The sequence below is a fragment of the Rana temporaria genome, chromosome 8 (genome assembly GCF_905171775.1).
Source record: "Rana temporaria chromosome 8, aRanTem1.1, whole genome shotgun sequence".
Taxonomy (NCBI): domain Eukaryota; kingdom Metazoa; phylum Chordata; class Amphibia; order Anura; family Ranidae; genus Rana; species Rana temporaria.
In genome coordinates this window covers 26232895-26250314 of record NC_053496.1, presented here as the reverse complement: position 1 = coordinate 26250314, position 17420 = coordinate 26232895, and the positions used below count along the sequence as shown (strand labels likewise).

The 17420-nt window shown below is 44.7% G+C and overlaps 1 protein-coding gene across 2 annotated transcripts in view; it reads left to right on the top strand.

The window, feature by feature from the left end:
• The window catches only part of DOCK1 (dedicator of cytokinesis 1), a 529562-nt gene that overhangs the window by 327461 nt on the left and 184681 nt on the right, over positions 1-17420 (top strand). For both annotated transcript variants that reach the window (XM_040361423.1, XM_040361424.1), the window contains exons 28-29: positions 1638-1739; positions 3466-3560. In XM_040361423.1, the coding sequence (XP_040217357.1) occupies positions 1638-1739; positions 3466-3560 (197 nt within the window). The remainder of the gene's footprint in view (positions 1-1637; positions 1740-3465; positions 3561-17420) is intronic.

Sequence of the window (17420 nt, the reverse complement as noted above, 5' to 3'; positions counted from 1 at the left end):
CATTATGGCGGACACATTTGACACATTTTTGGGACCATTGGCATTTTTATAGCGATCAGTGCTATAAAAATGCATTGATTACTATAAAAATGCCACTGGCAGGGAAGGGGTTAACCCCTTCTCCGCCGCCTAGTGTTAAATATGTTCCCTGGGTGTGTTCTAACTGTAGGGGGGTGGATTCACTAGGGGAAATGACAGATCGCTGTTTATACATTGTATGAACAGACAGTCAGGCATTTCTCCCCTGACAGGACCGAGAGCTGTGTGTTTACTGGGTGCCCGGCGGTGATCGCGACCGCCAGGCACGCACGCGGGAGTCAGGAGCGAGCCTATTGGCTGCTGGGAGAGATGACGTAGATCTACGTGATCTCGCCCAGCAGAGCCGACCGGCCGTCGTAAGACTGCGGCGGCTGGTCGGCAAGCAGTTAAAGTGTATTTTTTTTCCCAAAAAAATTGTGCTTGAAAGACCGCTGCAAAAATACAGTGAGACATAAAATATTGCAACAACCACCATTTGATTCTCTAGGGCAGGGATATGCAATTAGCGGACCTCCAGCTGTTGCAGAACTACAAGTCCCATGAGGCATAGCAAGACTCTGACAGCCACAAGCATGACACCCAGAGGCAGAGGCATGATGGGAATTGTAGTTTTGCAACATCTGGAGGTCCGCTAATTGCATATCCCTGCTCTAGGGTGTCTGCTAAAATATATATAAATAGTAAAAAAAATAAACACAGAAAAGGAAGAACGAACAGGCATTTAATTTGGGTGGGGGGTGTGATAGCGGTGTTGGTCTAATATGATATTGTGAAGGGTTTGGAAGGAACAAACTCCCTTTTTGGTGTTAAGTTTTGCTTTGATCCCACTTCTTAGTATTGGACCGCTTTAGTGGAAAAGTAACATATAATTTCGAAGTCACTCTGGTTGGAACGTAAACGAGGTTAAAACGCTTTCCCCACCCTCATGTGATGGCACTTGCTCCTAGCTCCCTTGTACAAGAATGGAGAAGTCACAAGGGCCAGTGTTTAACCTCGGCAGCATCATAGATAAAAACTCAATTTGCAGCCCTGGTTTTTCAGGGAAAGTGGGGGGTTGAGGAGTTCCATATTTCTACAAAGAGGATACCCTTGTCACATTGCACTTTTACATTGAAAAATCCCTTTAAGTGACTTGAGTAATTTTAAATATTTTGAAAAATAAAAATTCTACATGTTAATGTTCTCCAAAAATTTCACTTGAGATGCTCCAGTTGCAATACTGGATTTCATGATTGGTCAGAGCCTAGACCAGTGATAAGGACATTTGCACCCCACGTGTTTTGGAACTCAATTTCCCCATGATGCTCAACTGCACTGCAGAGTGCACAAACATCATGGGAAATGTAGTTCCCAAACATCTGGGGTGCCAAGGTTCGCCATCACTGCTCTAGACAATTGAAGGATCTGTACAGCTTTTACACCATTTTTGTGTGTGTTCAGGCATAGTTTCTGAAGGTTTCTAATACTGGTTGTTGGGTCACTGGTGCCACTGTAACTTACCCTTGTCAAATTTGCCAGTAGGCTTCTCGGTGTCATGAATAGTAACTCTTTTCCCAAAATTGTATTTTCATGATTTTTTTCACATATATATATTTCAGGGAAACTTTGTTGCCTCCATGACTGCGATTTTACGTCAGATGGAAGATTATCACTACAGCCATCTAATCAAAACACTTGGAAAAACAAGAACAGATGTGGTGGTAAGTATTAATATCCTTGTATGGTTTATTAACCTTTATTTATATCCTCTGCAAAGCAAGGTGGTGGTAATTTATATAAAGTAGGTAAATGCATTTGCTAAAAGATGACTACAAGGAACCCAAAATCAAACAACATTAGAAAAATAAATGGTCACATTAGATTTGTTATAATAAGTGACACTTGTAAATAAATTCTATTTTCAGGTTGTAAGAGAGAGAGTGAGAGATGTTAAGAAATTATACTTAAACCGGTTGTCAAACGTACATGATTACTGCATTTCAAAACTTTTTTTTTTTTTTTTAAATGGCTAGAATTTTGAAAACTTTATGGAATCACCTCTGCATTTTCTTTTCTTGGCCTCCCAGGCTTAGGTCAATTTAAGCATTGCTTTTGTATACATTTAGCCTGTCGGTACTCTACTGTGTAGAAATGCATCTATCTGTGGAGCAGTCACAAAAATATGGATGATGTCGGGAACCCCCCTTAGATCTGCATTCTTCTGACCACAGATAGCTTTCTGGACTCTTATGAAAGGGAGAACTTGGCTAGACATGGACTAGGATTGCTTTTAACAGCAGTTTGCAGTCTTTCTCCCCTAATTACATGAATGTAGTGCAGTATCTAAGACGGTATAAATACCTTTTTTTCAGTTTTACCTGGAAAGGTTCTTATTCCTAGACACGATCATTGTTCTCTATCAGGGGTACATGTTCACCTCATTGGTGTTTTACACTGTGCATTTTGCCATTTTTAATATGCATTACTCTTCATCCCAAAGGATGCAGTTTGTTGAAAACAGGATTTTTACTAAAACCTGAGTTTAGTTTATTTCAGCTTTGCTTACTGAAGACCATGTATATGTATAACTCGGTAGGTGTTGCTTAATAGGTTAAATAGATGGCGTAGCTAGAGGGTTTAGGTGTTTCATGTGTGCAACCTGTGGCCCTCCAAATCCATATTGCTCAGTAAATTCTTTATCATGTGTTAAAAGCCTATTCGTAAAACATAGATTGTATGTATATAACAACTAAAAAAAAAAACAGTTTAGAATTTAAAGTTTATGTAAAAGATAACAATTGACTTCTCTTATTTGCATCCTTTTGATCTGGTAAATATACCATTGTGAAACATTTTGTTATATCAATTCAAGAAATGCAAATAAGGAAAATAAAGGTGCCTCTAAGTGCAGTATGCAAAATTTCAATAAAGTGCACAAAGCGTTAAAAGCACTTACAAGATTGTTGTGTGTTATGACATGATAAAATCAGGAGTCCTCATCTGTGGCATGTGTCCATCCTCAGCATGGTAGAAGAGAGCATTGTAGAGCTGTCCAGCAGCTGTAAAGTGTTTGCATACGTGTTGGAGAGAGGAGGCAGCAGAGAAGCCTGTATTCCAGGTTCAGTGCGGGACACACAAGGCTGATGGTGTCAGTGGGGAGAAGGGGCGGTAACGCGTTTCGGAGCATGTGTGGTTCCTTTGTCAGACCTCAACCCTCTGTAGTCCTAACATACTTTCTGTCCTAGTATGACATCAATGCTATCCATAGTTACAGTGAGTGTTGTAACCCTAGGACGAAAAGTTTATTACTGGTGGGATTAGCAGGTGACCATAAAGGGGGAAAAAAATACTTGATGAAAGGAAACTAATGCAGCCATCACATCTAATTAGACCAAAGTCTTTCTTTAACACATAAAACATGTTACTTTTTCTGTTCGCAATTTACAGGATTTTCTTATGGAAACATTCATCATGTTTAAGAACCTCATAGGGAAGAATGTGTACCCCTCAGACTGGGTCATAATGAATATGATGCAGAACAAGTAAGTCCTGAATGTCTTTGCATTACATTGTGCTGATGTGCTTGCAGTGCTTAGTTGGATAAGAACATTGTGTAATTGTACAATCTATCCTGCAGTGAACTTGAACTGCATCCCTGCATGTATTCCATGGCTAGATATGCATGAGTAGACCTTCCCTTCTATAATAACAAAGGTCTGGTATTTTTCTGTTCTCGTATCCTCAAGCGCTATACAGACGCAACTGTTTTTATCCATCAGCTGTTTTTTCACAACCTTTTTCCTCGCAGTCTGATTTCAGATCTGTATCTTTTTTTTACTTTTAAACACTGGATCAATCATGGGATTGTTTCAGGGATTTGACTGACTGCCACGTAAATACATAATGTGAGTCTGCACAAGATGCAGATAAACCGTATTTTAAGAGCATGCAGGGAAATGTATAAAAACTGTGCGATAGATTTTTTTTTTTTTTTTTTTTTACCTTCAAAAAGAGCCTCTCACCAACTCCAGGTGCAGGTAAAACACAGACACATCAAGTATTTTACATGAGCATAAATTACAAAAAAGGGGGCCTAAAGTGCAAAGGTGTTGGCGAAAACTAAGATCATAATTTGCATAAAAACAATGTGCCCATGGGACTTTGTAAACGCCAAGAAAAAGTTAATACCAAATGTAAAAAGTGCAACGTTTATTACACGATCAAGGTTAAAAGCAGACATAGTAAATGATACATATGTCATAATAAAAAAAACAGGAAATATACAAATATAAGTTTATATGTATTAGGCATAATTCATATGTAGGCAAATAAGAACATAACAGGATTTCTTGATGTGCGTTGTAAAGCAACGCTCACTTCTTCAGGAGACTATCACAACTAATAAATCTGTGGAGAGATCATGTCATGATACTAATAATAGTAATAATAAGAAAATAAAAATGTGACTATAAGCTTCATAAGGGTGGAAAACACAATGTCCCCTCCCTCCAAATGATATACTCGCATAACAAAGAGCAGTTTTCAAGAAAAGGACGAAATCCAAAGAGTATTCTGGGTAAGGACACTGACAACCAGGGATATGCCGGCCAAGGCATACAAGGGGACCCAAAAAGACAAGATCCTGGTTTATGCAAAACCAAAAAGAGGGGAAATAATAAATCCTTTTTCTTGGAAACTGTTTTCTTTCTCGTACATCACGGGACACAGAGCGGCATATTCATTACTATGTGGGTTATATGGAGTACCTTCAGGTGATGGACACTGGCAATCTCAAACAGGAAGTGCCCCTCCCTATATAACCCCCTCCCATAGGAGGAGTACCTCAGTTTTTTCGCCAGTGTCTTAGGTGTTGGTCATGGTTTAGCTTACCTCCACATTCTTGGGATTAAGGTGGGCTAACCGGTTCTGTCCAAAGGCCTCAGTGCTAAAGTGGTCAGCAACCGGACCCCAAACCATTGGGGTGTAGCCCATAATGCTTTCTGTTCAGAGAGCTGGACCCTGGGCCCAGAACTTAGAAACCTTTGGGGGCCTAATGTTTCTGTTGCCAGGGTGCTATATGGGCCCAGGACAGTGGCTCCTTCATAGGAACCCAGGGCCTGAAGGTCTAGACGCCACCCACGGAGATGGGGGAAGATTGGACCTCTTGCTGTGCAAAAGTCCTGCGGCATGGAGCAGGTAAGTATTGGGGGAGCTTGCGGAACTTGGTTCTTAGCAGGTTCCCTACAGGGGGTGCACAGGGGGACAGGCCTGGGTATGCTCTGCATTGGCAAGGAATCACTATGTCTATGACAGAGACAGGATGATTCAATCTTTTTTCCCCAGTAATATGTGACCTCCCTGGTAAGTGTTGCTTAGCTGGGCTGCTGGCGCTAGGTGTGGGATCTCTGTAAGAGGGGAGTCTTTTTCCCATGCTAAAAGGAGGTCTGTGACCGAGATATAAACGATTTTCGCGCCGTTTCCGTGGTGGGGGCGCGTCCCTGTGGGCGGCGAATCACAAATAAAGGAAGGGGAGGTCCTTCCATTAGCTGCCAAGAGCTCAGTGTCATCCTGAGCTAGAGGAGAGGAGGACACAGAGCGGAGCACGCCGAGGACACCCGGTGGCGAAAGGAAGAATTGCAGTTTTTCTAAGGACTGTCAAACCTACAGATAGGTTTTCTTTTCCTTTTTTCAGCAGATGGCTATTGGCAATACTTAGTGGGAGACAGAGTGGTTTCTTTTCCTCTTCAAAAAAAAAAAAAAAGAGAAGAAGGGAAAGAACTGCTGATCTCCCTTCTCAGTTTGGGCGTTAGTCTCTATCGCTCCCAAACCGACAGATCCCCTTAGCTACGTCTGTGGCTGGGTGATAGCGGGTGTACCTTGGTATTGTACCATGCCTTCTGGGTCAGAGGGTACAAAGGGTGGGGATTCCCCCGCAAAATCCGAGGGCTCGGACACAGCTATGCCGCTGCTCTCCCCACAGGACATATCAGGGTACGCCTTGATGGGACCTGGGGGATCTGGTGCTGGGGCTGATCCAGGTCAGTCCAACCCCGGCTTTGTCACTGAGAGAGTTCTTGCTGTTTCTTTAGGTGAACTAGAGAAAAGAATGGCAAAAAGGATAGCTAAGGCTATATCGGGTAGAAAGCGGACTAGGTCTCCGTCACCCGAGCAAGAACCCTCAGACACAGAAATCCTTTCCCTAGGGGAATTGGATAGACTTGACGCTTTGGACCAGGGTGGTTCAGAGATCGAGGATCTGGATACTGAGGGGTCTGGTTCAGCCTCCCAAGGGGAAAGTTTGTGGGTTCAGGCCTTAACGGACATGGTCCATGAGGCATTTAAGTTACCCATACCAGAACCTCAAGTATCGGCGGTTTCAGCTTTAGGCTCTTTAAGAACGCCTCAAAGCAACGCAGTTTTCCCGATCCATCCTCTACTCGAGGAGGTCATGTTTCAGGATTGGATTAAGCCAGATAGTCTTTTTACCACCTAAAAAATTCTCTGTTTTATATCCTATGGAGGAGAAATTCTCCAAAAGATGGGCGCCCCCGGCGGTGGACGCAGCCATCTCCTATGTGAACAAATCTTTAACTTGTCCGGTGGAAAACGTACAGGTGTTTAAGGATCCGGTTGATAAACGCTTGGAAACATTACTGAAAGCCTCCTTTACTTCAGCAGGGGCGATAGTTCAGCCCGCTGTGGCTGCTATTGGAATTACCCAAGCATTATCAGATGAGACTAAGCAAATGCTTAAACTTATCCCTGCCCAGCAGGCAGAGGAATTTTCGGATATACCGAGGGCTATACGCTTTACGGTGGATGCTATCAAGGACTCCATCCAGCAGGCATCATGTTTATCCTTATTTCTAATCCATATGAGAAGGCTCTTATGGTTGAAGAGTTGGGAGGCTGAGCCCCCATGCAAAAAGCTCCTGGTAGGGTTTCCCTTCCATGGAGGACGACTCTTCGGAGAAGATCTGGATAGATATATTCAGACTATATCAAGCGGCAAAAGCACTCTCTTGCCAGTCAAGAAGAAAGCCAGAGGGCCCGCGTTTAAGCGCCAGCCCTCCCCGGGACAGGGGCCCTCTAATACCAGACAGTATCGACGGCCTCCTGCAAGATCAGGCTTTAACAATAAGCCACAAGGCCAAGCCACTGGGGGCAAGAAGCAGTGGTACCGCAAGCCTGCGAAGCCAGCCCCCAAGTCGGCCTTATGAAGGGGCGCCCCCACCCACGATGGTGGGGGGAAGGCTACGTCTCTTTGCAGAAGTTTGGGAGGCCAGCATTCCCGACTGCTGGGTACGGTCTTCCGTGGCCACGGGCTACAAACTAGAATTTTCAGAATTCCCTCCTCATTACCAGGAGTCAAGAGTACCAGGCGACCCGGTGAAGGGAGCCGCGTTGATGGCGGCATTGAATCATCTGCTGTGCCAGAAGGTGATAGTAGAAGTACCAGTCCAGGAACAGGGCTTGGGGTTCTACTCCAACCTGTTTATCATCCCAAAGCCCAACGGCGATGTCGGGCCAATTTTGGACTTAAAGGGAGTAAATGCGTACCTAAAGGTCCGCTCATTCCGGATGGAAACTATTCGGTCAGCTGTCGCCGTGCTCCAGAAGGACGACTTCATGGCGTCCATAGACATAAAGGATGCTTACCTTCATGTGCCAATTTTTCAGCCACATCAGGTATTTCTACGCTTCTCGGTGGCTCAGCGTCATTTCCAATTTGTGGCGCTCCCCTTCGGGTTGGCTACGGCCCCCCGGGTATTCACGAAGGTCCTAGCCCCAATCCTAGCCAATCTAAGGACCCAAGGGGTCACGGTCCTGGCTTACCTGGACGACCTCTTGGTCGTAGACCACTCGTTTCCTGGCCTGGAACGAGCAGTCGCCCTCACGGTTCAGTACCTCGAGAGGTTCGGCTGGGTCCTAAATCGAGACAAATCAGCATTTCGGCCCACAAGGCAGCTGGAATATCTCGGCATGAGATTGGATACAGAACAACAGAAGGTGTTCCTACCTCTATTAAAGGTCAAGGCCATCAAAGAGCTAATACAAATAGTTCTGAGCAAGAGAAAGCCAACTGTTCGCCTATGTATGCGGCTACTAGGCAAGATGGTGGCCACCTTCGAGGCGGTACCGTATGCTCAGAGCCACACTCGCATCCTGCAGGCAGCCATCCTGTCAGCATGGAGCAAGAGGCCTCAGGCCTTGGAGATTCCTTTGCCACTCTCACCAAGAGTCCGGCAAAGTCTATCTTGGTGGTTAAACCCTCAGAATCTCCTGAAGGGAAAGACGTTCAGTCCTGTGACCTGGAAGATAGTAACCACAGACGCCAGCCTGATCGGCTGGGGAGAAATTTTGGATGGTTGCACTCGCCAGGGCACTTGGGCAGCGGCAGAGAAGCAGTTGCCCATCAATATCTTGGAGCTCAGAGCTGCCCGACTAGCCCTCAGGGCTTGGACGTCCAAACTGCAGGGGTTCCCGGTGAGAATACAATCGGACAATGCCACGGCGGTGGCATACATAAATCACCAAGGGGGAACCAAGAGTCAAGCCGCTCAGAGAGAAGTGAGCTTGATTTTTTTGTGGGCAGAAGCCCATGTGCCCTGCATATCGGCTATATTCATTCCCGGAGTGGACAACCTACAGGCGGACTTCTTAAGTCGCCAGACTCTATTGCCGGGGGAGTGGTCTCTGCATCCACAGGTCTTTCAGACACTCTGCCAGAAGTGGGGAGTGCCGGACGTGGATATCATGGCATCGAGACTAAACAAGAAGCTAGACAGGTTCATGTCCCGCACAAGGGATCCCAGAGCCTGCGGAACCGATGCGTTAGTTTGCCCTTGGCATCAGTTCAAACTTCTTTATGCATTTCCCCCGCTCCAGTTACTACCCCGCCTGCTGCGCAGGATCAGGATGGAGCACATACCAGTCATCCTGGTAGCTCCAGCATGGCCCAGAAGGGCATGGTATTCACTAATCCTGAAGATGGTAGTGGGAGACCCTTGGACTCTTCCTCTACGGCCAGACCTGCTATCGCAAGGTCCGATCCTACACCCTGCCTTACGGCATCTAAATTTGACGGCCTGGAAGCTGAATCCCTGATTCTCAGGGGTAGAGGTCTGTCTCAGAAAGTAATCTCTACCCTAATCAGAGCCACGAAACGGGTCTCTAGGGTGATTTATTACAGGGTCTGGAAGGCCTATGTAGGCTGGTGTGAGTCCAAGCGATGGCTTTCTCGCAAGTTTACCATCGATAGAGTATTAAGTTTTCTCCAGCTAGGAGTGGATAAAGGACTGGCATTAAGCACAATCAAAGGACAGATTTCAGCTTTGTCAGTGTGGTTTCAGCGGCCGCTGGCCACCCACTCGCTAGTTAAGACCTTCCTTCAAGGGGTCTTACGTATTAATCCTCCAGTTAAATCCCCGCTTTGTCCGTGGGATTTAAATCTTGTTCTGTCAAGCTTACAGAAACAACCTTTTGAGCCGTTGGCTGAAATTCCTTTGGTTTTACTGACAAGGAAGTTAGTATTTTTGGTCGCCATAGTTTCCGCCAGAAGAGTATCGGAACTGGCAGCCTTATCCTGTAAGGAACCATATCTTATTTTACATAAGGACAAGGTCGTTCTCCGCCCTCATCCTTCCTTCCTACCGAAGGTTATATCCAGTTTTCATCTAAACCAGGATTTGGTATTGCCATCCTTCTTCCCTAAACCTACTTCCAGAAAGGAAGGTTTGCTGCATACCTTGGATATTGTCAGGGCCATGAAGGCCTATCTTAAAGCTACAGAGAAGATCCGGAAAACAGATGTGTTGTTCATTTTACCGGATGGGCCCAAGAAGGGGCAGGCAGCTGCAAAATCCACCATCTCAAGGTGGATTAAACAGTTAATCACTCAGGCCTACGGCTTGAAAGGGTTGCCTCCTCCGTTATCATTAAAGGCTCATTCTACTGGGGCCATGGGTGCCTCCTGGGCAGCACACCACCAGATCTCTATGGCTCAAGTTTGCAAGGCGGCAACCTGGTCTTCTGTCCACACGTTTACAAAATTCTACCAGTTGGACGTAAGAAGGAATACTGATACAGCCTTTGGGCAGGCAGTGCTGCAGGCTGCAGTTTGAGACCCTCGGATTCCGGGGGCTCCCTTTTGAGTTAAATTTAAAAATTATTTTTCTCAACTAAGTTGGATTTATTATGATTTGAGTATATCTCTAAATTAAATCCTTTTGTCTTGGGAAGATGTTCTCCCTCCCCTCATTGTAAGCATTGCTTTGGGACATCCCACATAGTAATGAATATGCCGCTCTGTGTCCCGTGATGTACGAGAAAGAAAAAGGGATTTTTAATACAGCTTACCTGTAAAATCCTTTTCTTGGAGTACATCACGGGACACAGAGCTCCCACCCCTCTTATGGGGACCATTTTGGGAGGCATACTGCTTGCTACAAAACTGAGGTACTCCTCCTATGGGAGGGGGTTATATAGAGAGGGGCACTTCCTGTTTGAGATTGCCAGTGTCCATCACCTGAAGGTACTCCATATAACCCACATAGTAATGAATATGCCGCTCTGTGTCCCGTGATGTACTCCAAGAAAAGGATTTTACAGGTAAGCTGTATTAAAAATCCCTTTTTTTTGTTGTTTAAGTATATCATATGGAGGGACGGGGCCTTGTGTTTTTCCATCCTTATAAGGGTTATAGTAACTTTTTATTTTCTTCTTCTTATTATTATTATTATCGTTCGTATTATGACATGGTTGCTCCACAGATATATTGATTGTCTCCTGAAGAAGTGAGTGTTTCTTTACTAAACCGTTTGGGATATCAACCTGTTATGGTGTTGTTCACCTACATTTAGTATGCTAATTATGCCTAACCAATATATATAAACTTATATTTGTATATTTCCTTTTTTTATATTATGACCTATGTATCATTTACTATGTCTGATTTTAACCTTGATATTGTAATAAACATTTTATTTATATTTGGTATTAACTTTTTTTGGCGTTACTCTACAAGGTTCCATGGGCACATTGGGGGTTATTTACAAAAGGCAAATCCACTTGGAAGTGCAGTCGCTGTAGATCCGAGGGGGACATGCAAGGAAAATAAAGAACAGCATTTTAGCTTGCACATGATTGTTTGATAAAATCAGCAGAGCTTCCCCTCATATTTACAGCGACTGCACTTCCATGTGCACTTTCAGCGCAATTTCAAGTGCGCTTTGCCCCGTAGGAGCTGCTGGTTTAGATTTGGGTTTTGCACGTTACCTCTAAGTTTGTTGTCCAAGGAAGAAAGTCTATAGAAATTGCAATGTCCACACAAGATGTAAAACCTTCAACTGTTTTATTTTTGCTGCATAAAACTTGTGAAGAAAGTGAAGAGTTTAGAGAGAGGGGGAAGGTACAGGTACACGGTACAGAATGCACAAAAATGTCTAGAATTCCAGTATTCACCACTCTCTTTTGAGTGGGTATTGCTCACCCGGATAGACCCCTCTCACATGGTCTAGCAGCCGGAATGATGCACGGACAGTATGAGAACAGTCTCTGCCACAGACCGTCTGAGAACGAAAGATGGATAGCCAGGAATCCTCTGCCACAGGATTTAAGTCCTGAACTTCCAGCCTTACAGTAAAAGAGCCTTTAAGTCGACCCGGCGGACTGTAATACCAATAAAGTAATAGATCATTTTCTAACAAAGTCACCAGGCCTATCCCCAGACACCAGCCTGCCTTGCTTGGTCTCCTCCAGGGCAGGTCCTCCCCCGGTTTCCTTCGTTAAGCAGCTTCCCCCAATTGGATATACAGCCTGGGATCCCCTTTTAAATCATAGGCCCCAGCCAGCATAACTGGGCCTACTCCATGCAGATGTGACCTCGGGCCCACGTGGACTGGAGGTCGAGATAACACACACGTGCCTCGCGCCAGGAAGGCCACGAGGCGAAGGACCCCGAAAAACGGCGTCTGCCCCTTAAGTATCCCTTCCCAGCATGCACAGCGGGGCACCACTCCCACTGGGCTGCTGCCGAGAAGGGTCACTTAACAAACCATGGTTCGCTTGGATTCCAACATGGGCCTGAGGTGGTAATGCCACCTACAGGCAACAGGCAAAATCCTCTCAAGCACAACCATAGCCAGAACAGAAGCTAGCTTGAATGAAATTCAACAAAGTCTGAGCCCACTATTGGTTCAGACACCCTCTAAATTTAGAAAAGCCCCCAATAATTAAGGGGCAGGGCGCTACAAGTGCAAAATGGATTTGCCTTTCGTAAATAACCCCCTATGTTTTTCTGCAAATTAAAGTATTTTACATGCTTACTTGCAGGTTTTTTCTCCGTTAAACTTGTTTTATTCACCTGCAATGAATGAGCCTCTAGACCTGCTAGCAAGCTTAAGGATGAGTCCATTCTCTAAGCATAGCACCCTCTCTTCCTTGTATATGATCGCCCTCTCCTCGTCTAATACTGTCTGTGCTGATCCATGCCCTTCACTTGCCCACCCTCTCCATTAGGATGGGTACAATTAAAGCCTAACTTTATGTTTAATATCCATTTTTTTAAATTGTTCATTTTAGGCCAAGCTAGCCCAAACAAACTATTTACTGCAATAACGGGTGCACTTGCCACGTGCGCTGTATTGACTAAATGTAGCGGAGTCTGGCATGTGCAAGGACCTTTTGGATGCCTTCAATTCATACCTGCATCAATGACAAACTCTGTTTACAATCATGTGTATGTAAAAAAAAACAGACAGAGAGAGTAGACATTCTTTTTAAATGATGGATGTTGTTTCATGCACACAGATTATTGTAAGGCCCGTTTCACACGGGCCGGATCAGTAATGATCCGCCTCCGTATGCTCAGCGGGGATCGCTCTGTTGATCCCCGCTGAGCTGGCGTAAGACAGGGTGGTCCCCGCACACTGTGCAGGGACCGCCCTGTCTTTTCTCCTCTCTCCCCTATGGGGGGATCGGAAGAGCACGGACCGCGTGTCTGTGTTCATCCGATCCGATCCGCAGATGGAAGGAAAAATAGGGTTTTCTTCCGTCTGCAGAATAGGATCATTGCGGAGGCGGACGAGATCGGGTGTCAGTGGATGTTCATCCGCGATCTCATAGGGACCAATGTATGTCCCTTTTTAATCCGCAAACGGATGGATGAAAAAGCGGACATACGGGGTCCGTACGTGTGAAAGGGGCCTTAGTGATGCTTAGATCTTTGGTTCATTGGCATGTGAAAAGACAAAAGCCAGGCATGCACTCTAAATAGACTTCCCTGAAGCCAGAATCTTTTATCAGCCACTATAAAGCCAACTTTTACTTGATACTGAATATTTAATTCCAAGCTTTAATAATATACATCTTTAGTGTGGTTACCTATTTGAAATATGGATGCACTGCAGCTTTTTACCAATACAGCCTCACCGCTGATGTTTTCAAATACAGCCTTACTTCTCATTAAGCAGGGACCCAAGATTTTATGGGAGCACTGAATAGTGTGCTGTCATTGCATTTATGTTGAAGAGAGTGGAGAAATCTGCTTTTGTTTATATTAACTCTAAACTGAATGGATCTGTCACACATAAGTGTCAATTTATATGTGACGCTGTGTCAGCCTGGTTTCCTTTAATCCTATTTGCTATGCCACAGTGTAATTGTCCATGAATATTGCCCGTTTTCATTATATTTGGGCATTGTAAGATGGAATTTAAAGTGGAATTTCACTCCCTTAATCAACACTTATTTTGTACTCCTTATGCTGCTAGCATTCTTAAATAGATAGGGAAGTTTTTTTCAAAGTTTTTCAGTTACTTCCTTGTTTCCAGCCCTAGGCAAATTATATCATATATCCCAGGAATCTTTAGGAGGGTGCCCTCCTGCCTGGGCAGATAGATACCAGGAAGTAAATGCTACATGAATTATCTGCCCTTCTTCAAAATGTCCATGCCTAGAAATGGGGGCGGGGGTATGAGCAGGGCCGCCATCAGGGGGCTACAGGCATTACACCTGTAAGGAGCCTGATGGTCCCCAGGGGCCCGGCTTGGCCTCCTCCCGTGTTTTTTTTTTTTGCAACCTGTAAAGGGCCCGATGGTCCCCAGGTCCCCTTACAGGCCAGGCTGGCCCCCTCTCTTTTTTTTTTTGCATTACACTTTACCCCCCCCCCCCCCTGCTTATTATCTCGCATCAGGAGAGAAGAGATTACACTTCTTTTTTTTTTTTATCAGCACATACCCCCCCGTTCTCTGCTCCAGGGAGGCCCTGCCAAAAGCTGTGTATGGCTGCCCTGGGCATGAGTGGAACATGTTGGGGCTTTGTGTTCAACCAGGAGGAACTGCCTGTATTTTGGAGAAAGTTAAGAAATTGGATTGGAGGTTTTTATATGGTAAATGGCTCCCCTCTACTGTTCAAAGTTTCAGCTTGGGGTAGCCACCTCTGGGAGCCTGCTCCTGGAGTCCAGGTTTGTTGAAGCAGAAACTTGGACTTTCTCCCGCTATTGGTATTTGCAAACATTTTTCATAAACAACTTAAATGCAACCTAGGTTTTCAGTGGCTTCGGGAAAATTTCTGAATTTATTGCAGCATCATACACAGTGGAGCATGAGTGGAGGTCATACAGCACCAAATCATATGACAAGAGCCTGCAGTTCTGCTGCATGGCTAGAAGAATGCTGAATCTGGCCTTTAGGATTAGTCTGGAATCTAAATTGACAGGACTTTGTAACATTTGCATTGTTTCCCATATAAATTGCAGTTATCTGGGCTTGTCTGAATGCCATCCATTTCAATGCAGAGCTCATTAGCAGGTTGAGAAGCTGTGAAGAGACTGAAGGGTATGGCATTCAGACTGCACATGTTTGGGGGAGGATTGCAGGTCTAGGAGGATTCTCGGAGCAGTGGAGGTGCTGCATCATGCTGATGGCACAGTGATTATCGCCAGTTTTGTATATTATAAACACACTTTAGAGGGGAGGGGTCCTAAAAATCAGGACTGCACTAAAAGTGCACAAAGCCTTATAGGCAGAGTAGCTTGTTCTTAGAGTGGTGCATGGGGGTTAAGGGTCTAAGACGGGAAGTACATTTTCTCTCTATTGTGCTATTTTATGTGTACTGCGTGCTCTGAAAATATAAGCACTGGCAGCGAGATTTATAGTAGCTTTTCAGAATCCAGAAATATTACATTATAATAGTTCTCCCATTTTATGCCCAAGTGTATCTAAGTGGTATTATTTTAGGTTAAAAAAATACAGGATGTTATTTTAAGGATAATGCATTAGTAAGCAGTTTTGCTAACAAGATATCATATTTTATTATGTTAATTTTAGAAACCGCAACAGATTATTTTGTTTTTGCAAACTATGCAAACAACCATATAGATTCGCCCCCCCCCCCTCTTCACTTAATCTTTTATTTATATTACTTTCCAATTAAATTCTGGATACCTTGCCAAGACCTTAATTGAACCGCTCTTTGGGACATAGGTTAGAACTCTGCAAATGTAGCAATTGTATCCGGTGACAGGTGAACGATATTCTGCCTTTGTATATAGTTTAGTTCTTGTTTTGAAACTACTGGTAAAGGGCAAGGGTGCACAGTCATGTTCTGTAAGGCCTTAAAGGGTGGCATGCAAAGTGAAGAAACTGCACCACCACCATCACCCATAACTCATGTTTTGTTTAATAAAGCAAACAAAAGTTGATCAACTTTTTATACATTTTTATGGTGGGGTATGTAACGAGAACCTGTCCTTCTCGAAATTGCTATTGGGACATTTTTTACCTTAATGCAGGGAATGCATTAAAGGCGTTGTAAAGGTACGTTTTCTTTTTCCCTAAGTAGCTTACTTTATCTTGGTGCAGTCCTCCTTCACTTACCTCATCCTCCAATTTTGCTTTTAATTGTCCTTATTTCTTCTGAGAAATCCTCACTTCCTGTTCTTCTGTCTGTAACTTCACACAGTAATGCAAGGCTTTCTCCCTGGTGTGGAGTGTCATGCTCTCCCCCTCCCTTGGACAACAGGAGAGTCAGGATGCTCTCTACGTTGCAAATAGAGAAAGGAGCTGTGTGTTAGTGGGCGTCCTGACTACACTATGGTAAAGGAAGCTATTTAGGGAAAAAAATGTACCTTTACAACCCCTTTAAGGTAAATGTCTTGGATTTAGAACCACTTTAACCACTTGCCAACCAGCCGCCATTATTATACTGCGGCAGGTCAGCTCTTTCCCGCAAATCGCTTTAGCTGTACGTTCAGCTCCTTTAAGAGCCATAGCAGGTGCGCAACCGCTGTGTGGCGTGGACCTGATGCGCATAGCCGGTGGCTGTGATGTCCACCAGCCACCCACGATTGTGAGTGAGAAAATGGCCTGGTCAGGAAGGGGGGGGGGGTAACCTTCCAGGGCTGAAGTGATTGTAAAGTCCTTGTTTTTTTTTTCTATTAAACTAAAAAACATGTTATACTTACTTGCTCTGTTGTAGTGGTTTTACACAGAGCAGCCTGGATCCTCCTCTTCTCTGGTCCCTGGCTGGGGCTTCTGGCCCCTCCCTCCTGTTGAGTGCCCCCAGGGAAAGCAGCTTGCTATGGGGCCACCCGAGACAAGCTGCAGCTCCGTCGTCTATTCATTTAGACATGGAGCTCCTCTCCCGATTGACAGCAGTGGGAACCCATAGCGCCCCTGCTTTGTCTCAGCCAATCAGGAGGGAGAGTCCTGGATGGCCAATTCACTCGTGGACATTGCTGGATATAGATGGGACTTGGGTAAATATTAGGGGGACTGAGGGGCGCTGCTCCACACAGAAGGCTTTTTATCTTAATGCATAGAATACATAAAAAACCTTCTGCCTTTACAATCACTTTAATCTTTTATTTTTTTCCCTGCTGCTGCTGCAGTAACACACAGTAGCTTACCTGTAATGAAGACTGCTCCATGTGCTGTAGGCTGATTATTCTTGAAGAAATCTTCTGTCCCAAGATGTCCAGTCCTATTCACAGTTCTGAAATGCCAGCCCTTCAGGTGTTAATAGGTTCAATGCATTTCATGAGCTCCCAGCGCCAGCCCACCCTCTCCTCCCCTCTTCACCACTTACATAAGTCCATTCATTGATTTCAGTAAATGTAACACTCTGATTAGAGAAGGAATAAATGAATGACAGAATCCATCACTCAAAGACCATATTGTCGGTAGAGGAGGGGGCACAGGCCCCTGTAAGGGGCTTCTGAAATGCATTGCAATGTTAGACCCAAAACTATTAACTGCTACAGCTCCAGAACATGGGACATTCTTTTAATATAGGTAAGTGATTTGATTGCAGCTGTAGGTTAAAGTGGAGCTTAAGTCATACAATTAAATCCTGCTTGATTAGTTCAGGCTGGTCCCTTTTGCAGATATAGCTATGTAAAA